This window comes from Pogoniulus pusillus, chromosome 30, assembly GCF_015220805.1.
Source record: "Pogoniulus pusillus isolate bPogPus1 chromosome 30, bPogPus1.pri, whole genome shotgun sequence".
Classification (NCBI taxonomy): Eukaryota; Metazoa; Chordata; class Aves; order Piciformes; family Lybiidae; genus Pogoniulus; species Pogoniulus pusillus.
In genome coordinates this window covers 3,579,545-3,591,671 of record NC_087293.1, presented here as the reverse complement: position 1 = coordinate 3,591,671, position 12,127 = coordinate 3,579,545, and the positions used below count along the sequence as shown (strand labels likewise).

At 44.6% G+C, this 12,127-nt stretch overlaps 1 protein-coding gene across 3 annotated transcripts in view; it reads right to left on the bottom strand.

Moving 5' to 3' along the window:
- Positions 1 to 12,127, bottom strand: part of TANGO2 (transport and golgi organization 2 homolog) — a 47,202-nt gene that overhangs the window by 14,040 nt on the left and 21,035 nt on the right. For all 3 annotated transcript variants that reach the window (XM_064168554.1, XM_064168557.1, XM_064168556.1), the window contains exons 4-5: positions 9,989 to 10,108; positions 7,648 to 7,762 (exon numbers count right to left, since the gene is read on the bottom strand). In XM_064168554.1, coding sequence (XP_064024624.1) covers positions 7,648 to 7,762; positions 9,989 to 10,108 — 235 coding nt within the window. The remainder of the gene's footprint in view (positions 1 to 7,647; positions 7,763 to 9,988; positions 10,109 to 12,127) is intronic.

Genomic DNA, 12,127 nt, shown 5'->3' with positions numbered 1-12,127 from the left:
AATATTTCAAAGGTGGTAGTACAGAAGATGTTAGAGATGTAGCTGGACACTTCATTTTCATGAGGCAGTTAAAAGCAGCAAGACAGCTGTGTTCTGCAGAAGGTGGTTCTGGGACAGACAGTGCATGAGAAGAAATGCCAACTTGCACAGCAATTATGATGACTTGTCTATCTACATTCTTCCCACACCCTCAATCTGATCCTATCTCACTTTTCACTGGAAAGGCTTCTAAATGGACATCTCTGGAGAGCAATCAAATCCCTCCCCCATAGCATTGTCTTGTTAGCCATACTGAACAAGACAGCCCATGTTTCTAAACGCTGGTCATGCCACTCAGGTGCTAAATCTGATCCTATCTCACTTTTCACTGGAAAGGCTTCTAAATGTAAATCTCTGGAGAGCAATCAAATCCCTCCTCACTAGCATTGTCTTGATAGCCATACTGAACAGGACAGCCCATGTTCCTAAAGCCTGGTCATGCCACTCAGGTGCTTTAATCTCATGAGGCCCTGCACTATCAACAGTTAACTCCTCTCCCAGACATGTTTCCTTCAGCATGCCATTTTTACCTCATCATAATGACACCAAGTTAGGCAGCATAGAGAGGCTCTTCCGAGGGACTTGGGTAGTCTAGATCAATGGGCCAACATCAATGGGCAGTGCTATAGGCTGGGGACAAAGTGGCTGGAGAACAGACAGGCAGAGAGGGACCTGGGGGTACTGGTTGACAGAAACTGAACAGGAGCCAGGAGTGTGCCCAGGTGGCCAAGAAGGCCTTCATAGAGTATGCCTCCACAGAATCAGCCAGGTTGGAAGAGACCTCCAAGATCATCCAGTCCAACCTATCCCCCAGCCCTATCCAGTCAACCAGACCATGGCACTAAGTGCCTCATCCAGGCCAATGGCATCCTGGCCTGTATCAGGAATATTGTGACCAGCAGGACCAGGGAAGTCCTTCTGCCTCTGTACTCAGCACTGGTCAGGCCACAGCTTGAGTGCTGTGTCCAGTTCTGGGCCCCTCAATTGAAGAAAGATGTTGAGATACTGGAACCTGTCCAGAGCAGGGCAGCAAGGCTGGTGAGGGGCCTGGAGCACAGCCCTGTGAGGAGAGGCTGAGGGAGCTGGGGGTGTGCAGCCTGCAGCAGAGGAGGCTCAGGGCAGAGCTCATTGCTGTCTATGACTACCCAAAAGGAGGCTGTATCCAGGCAGGGGTTAGCCTCTTCTCCCAGGCACCCAGTGACACAACAAGGAGACAGAGCCACAAACTGTGCCAGGGCAGGTTTAGGCTGGACATTAGGAAAAAGTTCTTCACAGAAAGAATGACTGCCCATTGGAATGGGCTGCCTGGGAAGGTGGTGGAGCCACCATCCCTGGAGGTATTTAAAAGGAGGCTGGCTGAGTCACTTAGTGCCATGGGTCAGTTAATGAGAAGGATGATAGGTTGGACTCGATGATCCTAGGGATCTTTTCCAACCTGGTTAATTCTGAATTCTGTAATTCTGAGTTTCAACAAGGCCAAATGCCAGGTCCTGCACTTGGGTCACAACAATCCCAAGCAATGCTACAGACTTGGGGCAGGCTGGAGAGCTGCCTGGCAGAAAGGGCAGATTGTAATAGACAGGGGGTTGTAAAAGACAGGCAATTGAATATGAGCCAGTAGTGTGCCCAGGTGGCCAAGAAGGCCAATGGCATCCTGGCTTGTATCAAAAATGCTGTGGCCAACAGGAGTAGGGAGGTGATTGTCCCCTTGGGCTTGGCTTTGGTGAGGCCACACCTCGAGTGTTGTGTTCAGTTTTGGGCACCACAATACAAGAGAGATGTGGAGGTGCTGGAGCAGGTCCAGAAGAGGTCAACGAAGCTGGGGAAGGGACTGGAGAATAAATCTTCTGAGGAGCAACTGAGGGAGCTGGGGATGGTTAGTGTGAAAAAGAGGAGGCTGAGGGGAAACTTCATTGCTGTCTATAGCTACTTAAAGGGAAGTTGTGGAGAGGCTGCTGCTGGGCTCTGCTCACAGGTAATTGGAGACAGAACAAGGGGGAATGGCCTCAAGCTGAGATTGGGGAGGTTTAGATTGGACATTAGGAAAAAGTTTTTCACAGAGGTAGTGGTCAGGGACTGGAATGAGCTGCCCAGGGAGGCCATTGAGTCACCAATCCTGGATGTGTGTAAGGGCTGTTTGGATGTGGTGCTTAGGGCTATGGTTTAAGGTGAATCTTGTAGAGTAGGGTTATAGGTTGGACTTGGTGATCCTGAGGATCTTTTCCAACCTGGATGTTTCTGTGATATTACTACAAAACTAACCAGATGCAGATTTCCACATTAAAAAAATATGTACAGTCTCTCTCTCTGTTTTTATAGAATTGAAATACAGACTTTTACATACATTTTATTATTCTATATTTATGTATCTATTCTCCTCTCCACACACACTTTCCCATCCCACTGTTCTGGCAAGCTGCAGTTTCAATTGGAACTCAGTCCTATCCATCATCACATCAAGGATTTCACTCTCCAGATCAGAATATGAAGAATTCTATTTCAAATGCAGTACCAAATTAGTCAATACAGGTGATGGCACAGTTCACTACATTGCCCCTGAAAACTGCCTGTCATGAAGGAAGGCAGAAAAACTGAAATGAAAGGCCTTTTCCTACAGCATCCTCCAGCTTTTCAGTATGGGACAATTCATCTATTCCTTGTGGAGAAAGTGATTCATTCCTACCACACAGGGATTTTATTGGACATAAACAACATGGACTCTTAACTGATGACCTGTCAGAGATTCTGTGCTTGCTGGGGGACTGACAAAAAAGCTGCCACTTCAGGTTGTCCTTCAGGGCAGTCTGTATTACACACTTGTCAGCGTGGAGCACAAGTAAGATGCTGCCACAACAGCCCTAACATAAATTTGAGATAGCAAGGGAAGTCTGAACAACTCCAGCAACTAGATTTGTTGCACACAAGCACAGGTTTCCCCAAGACAGAAATGCTGTCCCAATCACCAATAAAAGCAGCTCACTATTACTTCACATATGACAAAGGGAGACAGAATGAAAACTGCTCTGCATCTTAAGCAAACGTTTCCTTAGAGATCAGTCCAGGCTTGCTCCTCACTCATCAGACCTACTGATATTTAAAACAGGAGAAGCAGCAAGAATGCTTTCTTAGAAGCTAACCTTGCAGCCACCCAAGACTGCAAACACTGTGGCACGCCGTACATGCAGCGTTAAAGTACATTTAGCACACAATAGGTATTCATGATTCTTACTCTCAGCAGCCACAGCAAGATAATAGACTGAAGAGATTAGAAACCTGAAAGCACTCAGGGTTTTTTTTTCCAATACAGCATTCTTTTTAATAAGAGAAATGAATAGCATTTAGAGTGAGATCATGAGATGCCACAGAACAGATTACACTAAAAGCATCAAACTCTATCCGTGTTTCCAACAGCCACACAAAGCTGGGGAAATAAACCAGGAGGTTTTACAGCTCTGTGGCTCTTTCCAGCTCACCCTTCCTCACATCACTGTGCCTGTATCATCTAGCATATTGTCAGCATTAGAATATAGGAGATACAAATGTCTTTTCCTGAAATGTGTACCTGAAGGCTCAAACACTGTAAATCTCTCTTTAAATGTGCTGCTCACATGCTCAGATATAACCCTCCCAACAGCACTTCATTTACACTTTCAGCTTGAGTTTCCTCTTCACTTCACACCACTAACACAGCCAACAGAGCCCCTGTAGCAACCAGAGGTTTGTTACACAACAGAACCTGCTAAGAACAGCCTTCAGTCATAGAATCATAGAATCAACCAGGTTGGAAGAGACCTCCAAGATCATCCAGTCCAACCTAGCACCCAGCCCTAACCAATCAACTAGACCATGGCACTAAGTGCCTCATCCAGTCTTTTCTTGAAGACCCCCAGGGATGGTGCCTCCACCACCTCCCTGGGCAGCCCATTCCAATGCCAATCACTCTCTCTGTGGAGAACTTCTTCCTAACATCCAGCCTAGACCTACCCTGGCACAACTTGAGACTGTGTCCCCTTGTTCTATTGCTGGTTGCCTGGGAGAAGAGACCACCCCCCACCTGGCTACAATGTCCCTTCAGGTAGTTGTAGACAGTAATAAGATCACCCCTGAGCCTCCTCTTCTCCAGGCTAAACAGGCCCAGCTCCCTCAACTTCTCCTCATAGGATTTGTGCTCCAGGCCCCTCACCAGCTTTGTTGACCTTCTCTGGACACCTTCCAGCACCTCAACATCTCTTTTGAATTGAGGAGCCCAGAACTGGACACAGTACTCAAAGTGTGGCCTGACCAGTGCTGAGTACAGGGGCAGAATAACCTCCCTTGTCCTACTGGCCACACTGTTCCTGATGCAGGCCAGGATGCCATTGGCTCTCTTGGCCCCCTGGGCACACTGCTGGCTCATCTTCAGCTACTGTCTATCAGTACCCCCAGGTCCCTTTCCGACCAACAAAACAGCATCGACCACAAGACTATTTTCTGTTTACACATTTGTAATGTGTAGTGTACCATTTGTACTACAGTCCACTCTGGAGAGCTGCTCATTTCCTGAAATGACAAGTTTACACACCTTACAGAAATTGCTCTGCATCATTAGCTTGCCAAGAATCTAATTTCAAGAGAGTATCCAAGGCTAAGGACGTAACATATCAAAAGGGAGAAGTTAATCAACACATACAGCTTTCAGATACTCAACAAGGAATTAGGACTGCATCAGCACAGAACAACTATTCAGTAGAGCATACAAGTCCCTGTCAGCCCAGCACGGAGGAATAAACAAACAAAACTGACAGTGAATGATTTCCTTAACAAATGAATCTACTTCAGTATGACTGTACTAGCAGCTGCTACAACTATTCAACTTAACTGAAGTAGAACAAACTTACTGCTCGCTAGGTCACACCCCGAATATTATGTTTGCTTAAAACCATAGTAAAACTATTCCTTCTGTGTGCTAGTTTGAAGCTAGCTACAATGTTTTGGTGAGAAAAAAGGTAGATTATAGGCTGTGAAAGGAAAACTATGGTGATGTCTACTCCCCTCAGAGTCTTGCTGGAGAAGAAAGGACAACATCAGAAAACACTCTTGCCATTTTTTGTCTCACTCTGCCTTGGGTTTCTGACTGAGCTGCATCTCTCTAACACACACCTTCCACTCACCTTTGCTTCTTAACCTCTTGGCTGAACCTCTATTCTTCTTTAGGACTGGGGTAAGGTTGAGAGGGGCAGGGGGAAGGTGCAGGGGTGGTTGAGAGACCCTCCTGGGGACTCAGGTTTCTGGGAGGGGAGTTGTGTTTCTGTATTACCTTTTACCTTGTATATTTCTGTATATAATTGTATATACTGTAAATATCTGTTTGTATATTGTGCTAGCTGTAAATAAATAGCTTCCTTTATATTCCCAGAGCTGGCTGAGACTAGTCTGGGTGATTTCTAAAGTGGGGGGGGGGGTGGGGAACACCCAAACCATCACACTTCTGTTATCTTCTCAGTTCCTGAGAGCCTTTCCAATTATGAAAGCCAACCAGGCAGCAACATGCACCAAGAGAGAACAAAAAGTCAAATCCTCTGACCCTGGTAAAAATTGATGTAAGCAACAGAAAAAAAGATGGGAAGTGTCTGGTGGGATAATGAACCTTGTAAAGTAAGGATCAAAAATAACAGAAAAGCAGCAAAGCCTATGAACTCCTAACCTGCTTTTGGGTTAAACTTCTGGAAATGTAATTTAAATGCTTCTAAGCAGGCACACCAAGAAGAAATAGAGTCCTGGCATACCTTCACAGGTGCTGCGTGTCTGCCTTCCTGTATTCACCCTTTTAGACTCTCATCAGCTATGTGAGTTTCATGTGACTTTTCCATCACATCATAGCAAGTTAAAAAATGAAAATAACCTGGCAGAATAGGAAATAAAGGTCTTTCTTAACAAAAACTCAAACCCACAAAAAAAACCCAAGCAAACAAAAAACCCAAACCTGGCAAAACGCTTGCATGTAAGTGGGAGACCACAGAGTAGGTAAGAAATGACTGATAAGCCTGAACCACCAGCTGAATGTGGTCTAATACAGAAAGTGAATAGAGGAAATGCAAGGCCAGCTACTGTAGGGTGTTAGGATTTATGTTCACTGAAACCAGCAAACATTATGACCTCCTACTTTACAGAACCACAGAAACATTCCAGTTGGAAAAGACCCTCAGGATCATCAAGTCCAACCATTATCCCTGCTCTACAAAGTTCACCCTTAAACCATATCCTCATGTACCACATTGAAACGACTTTTAAACACATCCAGGACTGTTGACTGAACCACCTCCCCTGGGCAGCCCATTCCAGTGTCTGACCACTCTTGCTGTGAAAAAAATATTTCCTAATGTCCAGTCTAAACTTATCCAGTGGCAGCTTGAGGCCATTCCCTCTTGTTCTATCACTATTTACCTGTCAGAAGAGACAAGCAGCAGCCTCTCCATAATATCCTTTCAGGTAGCTGTAGACAGCAATGATGTCTCCCCTCAGCCTCCTCTTTGTCAAACCAACCATTCCCAGCTCCCTCAGTCACTCCTCATAAGATTTATCCTCCAGGTCCTTCCCCAGCTTTGTTGCCCTCCTCTGAACTCACTCCAGCACCTCCACATCCTTGTAATGACCTGCCCAAAACTAAACACATTACTTGAGGTGTGGCCTCACCAAAGCCAAGTACAAGGGGACAATGTACTCTCAGGATCCTTACAGCAGTTATCCAGATATCATCACACCACCAATAAGTACGGTGTGATGATGTCTGGGTAACTTTAGGTGCATGTGGTTTCTCAGAAGCATGCTGAAAAGCTGAGGGGGACAAGGCCCTGCACCATCCATCTGTCTAATAAGATTAATGCTTCTGCACAAAGTGTGCCAAAGCAGCAGTGTGCTCTTGGCATTTTACACCTCCTTATGGTCATGAAGTATGCACCTGAGAACTGATATACAGCCTGAAGATGCCTTAGTCCTGGATTTCCACCCTTCTGAATCAGGCATAATGCAAATGAAAACCAGCATACCTACTTGTGGACAGAGGCCACATGCACATGTCAGGGAAAGGACTGTGCTGACCACATGGCCTATAATCAAGTATCCAAGGTTGTTTCTTCAGTTACAGAAGCTTGAAGAAGGTAAATGTATTTGTTATGTGCCAATTCTTTGTTCATGTTTCAGCAAAGATTCATGATACAGCCACTCTGACAGGAACAATAGCTTGAAAGCTTTCAACTGTTATAATCCTGTCACAGCAGGCCATCTCTCAAGGCAAAAATGAAAAGGTTCTGAGGAATTATGGAGCTAAGGTTTTGTTTCCTCCAAAACACAAGCAACAGACCTCAGGGTAAATACTGGCTATGGCCTAGCAGGGAAGAAGTCACAGGAAGTTTTGTGGGATGCAATAATTAGAATACAAGACAGCCCTCCAGTGTTTGAAAGATGAAAAAAAAGGACACAGAAAACTATGGCTAGAGAAACATTAGGATCTTGCCTGCCAGTTAGCAAAAGAGACTGCATTGCCAGACTTCCATGGTAAGAAGTATATCTATGTCACTGCCATTAGCTTTCTCCCTTTGACATTTGAACTGTGATGTTTTGTAGACTTACTTCAAGTCAGCTGCTAATAAATTAAATCCATTGTAAAGATGTCCTTCTACTGAAACTTTCTTCAAGTAAGAGTAGCTGTCCAGATCTGCAGTCAAGAAGTTTGTTACAAGAGCACCTAAGAAAGAGAAGTATATAGAGCAACTTGTGTGTGTGAACTCACTCTTCTGACAGGTTCCATAACAAACAGTAAGATACAAAGATTCCTGTCATCAACAGGATATAGCAGTGAAAAAACCCCACACCACAGAAACAGCCAAACAGCCTTTAGAAGCTCTGCTGCACTGTATCACGTTCACATTAAGAACTTGACTTCTACTCTGAAGAGCTCAGTCAAAAGCTCTTGCTCAGACCTTCTACACAACACATATTTACTGACAGTTCTATAACAGGTGTTTTTCTCTTCTCACACCCTGCCAAAATCTTGCTTCAATTAACCAACATATGACTCTAAAACCAAATACCTAATTTGCTTCTCTGTGTACCACCTTTTGCCACTGCAACATATGCCCAGTGTAGCATCATGTGACAGTTACAGACCTATGCTTACTTTTTAAAACCCCATCAGATGCAGTCTTCTGGAAGAGGTTTGGTTTTTTTTCCCCTCTTACATCTCCCCCTCTGATTTATCAATGTGTAGTGGAGAAAGGACTACAATAACATTTAGCCTGACCTCCAGCATAATCCAGGCTGCACTGTTTCTCCCAGTTAGGTGTCTGAGCATGAACATACATAATTTAAAAGGCTAATCTAAATGTGACTCCATGCTTGTCTAGATGCCAACTGCATCCTGGGGTGCATTAAGAGAAGTGTGTCCAGCAGTACAAGTGGGCAGGTCTAGGGAGGTACTCCTCCCCCTCTACTCTGCCCTGGTGAGACCACACTGGGAATATTGGATCCAGTTTTGGGCTCCTCAGTTCAAGAGAGACAGGGATCTGCTGGAGAGAGTCCAATGGAGAGCTACGAGGATGACTGAGGGACTTGAACATCTCTCCTATGAGAAAAGACTTGAGAGCCTCAAGGCTGTTTAGTCCTGAGAAAAGAAGGCTGAGAGAGGATCTTATCAACATCTACAAATATCTCAGGGATGGGGATAAAGATGAAGGTGTCAGTCTCTTTTTTGTGGTGCCCAGGGATAGGACAAGAAACAATGGGTACAAGATGCAACACATCAGGTTGCACCTCAACACAAGGAGACACTTCTTTATGGTGAGGGTGACAGAGCACTGGAACAGTCTGCCCAGAGAGGTTGTGGAGTGTCCCTCTCTGGGGGCTTTCAAAATCCAATTGGATGGACCTGCCCTGGGTGAACCTGCTGTGGCAGAGAGGTTGGACTTGAGATCTGGAGGTCTCTTACAACCCCTAACATTCTGTGAATCAGTTTCAAGAGAGCACAGTGCTGCACATCCTGCCTGAAGGTAACTTCAGGCTCCAGGCACTACATCTTGTTTTACTCTTGCTCACTTGATTAGAAGAATCTCATTATTTAAGTTCCTGTCACAGGTACTCAAACTCAGCAGTCTACAAATTCCATTTACAGCACATAAGCATTTAATCTGTCCTTAGTGCTGCTAAAAATACTAATACTATAATCATCACTATTGTATTGGGACATCATAGAATCATAGAATCAACCAGATTGGAAGAGACCTCCAGGGTCACCCAGTCCAACCTAGCACCCAGCCTTATACAGTCAACTAGATCATGGCACTAAGTGCCTCATCCAGGCTTTTCTTCAACACCTCCAGGGACAGTGACTCCACCACCTCCATGGGCAGCCCATTCCAATGCCAATCACTCTCTCTGCCAACAACTTCCTCCTAACATCCAGCCTAGACTTTCCCCAGCACAACCTGAGACTGTGTCCCCTTGTTCTGTTGCTGGTTGCCTGGGAGAAGAGGCTAACCCCACCTGGCTACAATGTCCCTTCAGGTAGATGTAGACAGCAGTGAGGTCATCCCTGAGCCTCATCTTCTCCAGGCTAAACACCCCCAGCTCCCTCAACCTCTCTTCATAGGGTTTGTGTTCCAGGCTCCTCACCAGCTTTGTTGCCCTTCTCTGGACACATTCCAGCACCTCAACATCTCTCTTGAATTGAGGAGCCCAGAACTGGACACAGCACTCAAGGTGTGGCCTGACCAGTGCTGAGTACAGGGGCAGAATAACCTCCCTTATACTGCTGGCCACACTGTTCCTGATGCAGGCCAGGATGCCACTGGCTCTCTTGGCCCCCTGGGCACACCGCTGCCTCATCTCCAGCCTACTATCCACCAGTACCCTAAGGTCCCTTTCTTCCTGGCTGAGCTTGTTTGTCCTTTTCTTCTTTATTTCTACTCCCTCATACCTCTTCCTTTTGCATTTTTATCAGTCTTCGGCTGCAAATAGTTTGTCAGTGCTGCCATCTTGCCTCTCTTACTGATTCCCAGCCACGTTCCACCTTCTTTTCCTTCCTCCATATCCAGACCTAATGGAGTAAGTAAGAGTTAGGCTATTACATTCACTTAAAAAAAAAATCTCAAGCTCAACTCAGAATTTATTAATGTAAATCCTGAGTCTTGATCAGGCTGGATAAAATGCAGTAGGTACAAAACCTACAAGACCATTATGGATAAATAAATCCACTTAAATTACCTACCCTCCAATCTTGCACTATCAAATATTTCCCAGGCTATTACAATAATAGAGAGAATGGGAGAAAAAAAATGATGTAAAGGTAAATGATAAGTTTTGCCTTTATGTTAAAACACATAATACTTTAAACTGGGCTCAGAATACTCAAAAGCAATTTTCAGAAGATTGTTACTTACAAGTTTAAATATAATCAGTAGCCAGAAAAAGCATTTAAGAGTAAGGTAAGGAATTGACAAAAACATTAGACCATGGTGTTGGTGGTTTACATTGCAGAGAGAGACTGATGAAAGTGAAGCCCACAGCCAAAAGACAGGTTAAAAGGAACAAACAAAACCACCCAAACCACCATGTGCTTGTAATGAGCAGCTCATGTTAACCAACAAGCATTTAATGGAAAGGCAAGAACCAGTTCAATGCAACATGCATACTGTTAGAAACTATTTCATTCTGGATCATCAGGTGTGATGGTTTGGGTGTTCCCTGCCCCCCCACACTTTGGAAATCACCCAGACTAGACTCAGCTGGCTCTGGAAATTGAATGAAGCTTATTATTTACAGCTTAGCACAATATACAAGCAGATATTTACAGTATATACAGTTATAGACAGCAATATACAAGGTAAAAGGTAATACAGAAACACAGCAGCCCTCCCAGAAACCTGAGTCCCCAGGAGGGGCTCCCAACCACCCCTTCACCTTCCCCCTACCCCTCTCAACCTTACCCCAGTCCCAAGGATGAATGGAGGTTTGGCCAGGGGGTTAGGAAGCAAAGTGGATTAGTCAAAGAGGCTAGAGAGAGATGCAGCTCAGCCAGTTCCCCAGCAGAAGTAGAAGCGAGTGCCTTATCTATGTTTTGATTCTTATTCTTATACATCTCAGCAAGCCAATGAGTGAGGTAAACATCAGCCTTGTTTTCCTTCCACAGCCTATAATCTAGTTCTTCTCACCAAAACCTTCTAGCTAGGCTCAAACTAGCACATCAGGTCACAAGATAACTCTCACTATGAGATCAAAACAACAAGATTCTTATTCAGAAAACCCTTTCTCTCTTCAGTACCCAAAACTGCAGTCTCAAATTTAGCCATATGGTATCTTGACAACACTTTTATTGCTCTTCCTTAACAGAAGGCACACGAAAGAAAAATATAGCTTTGCTGAACAATGCCCAGTGATTACCATACAGCAGTTTCTGTTCTCCAGAACTGCTACAAATGCAAGATGTTTTTTTTAGATTTTTAAGTCACACAAAGCATAAAGTTGATTTATTTTGGTTCAGCTTGTTGCTGTTGTTTGAAATAACATTATTAACCTGAAGGCACTTATTCATGGGATCACCACAGACAAGAGCAGCCAAAGAACAAACCACTTTCTTACACCAAATATGGACCCAGCTGATGAGGGTATAAAAGACAAAAATTCAGGGCCTTTTAGTTTTCAGGAGAGCTTTTTGTTTGCTTGCTTTAAACTGCCACATAGCTGGGGAAGCAGCATCCAGAATGCCTGGCACAAAACAGAAATGTCAGCCAGACCGTGGCACTTGGTGCCATGGTCTAGCCTTGAGCCCTGTGGTAAAGGGTTGGACTTGATGATCTATGAGGTCTCTTCCAACCTTGGTGATACTGTGATACTGTGAACTTCAGAAGGAATGGAGCTGTAGTGCAGCAGGAGTAATTTATCCTCACAGGTCTCCTTGCCAACGACAATAACACACAGCATCAACAAAGAGTATCTGCAAAGTCAAAATCTTGCTTGTAGACAATGGTTTGTTTCCCAGAGCATCATTTCTGCTGCTGAGAAAAGGCAGAAGTATTGATTATGCTTAAAAATGACTACAGCTGAATTCCCTTTGAAG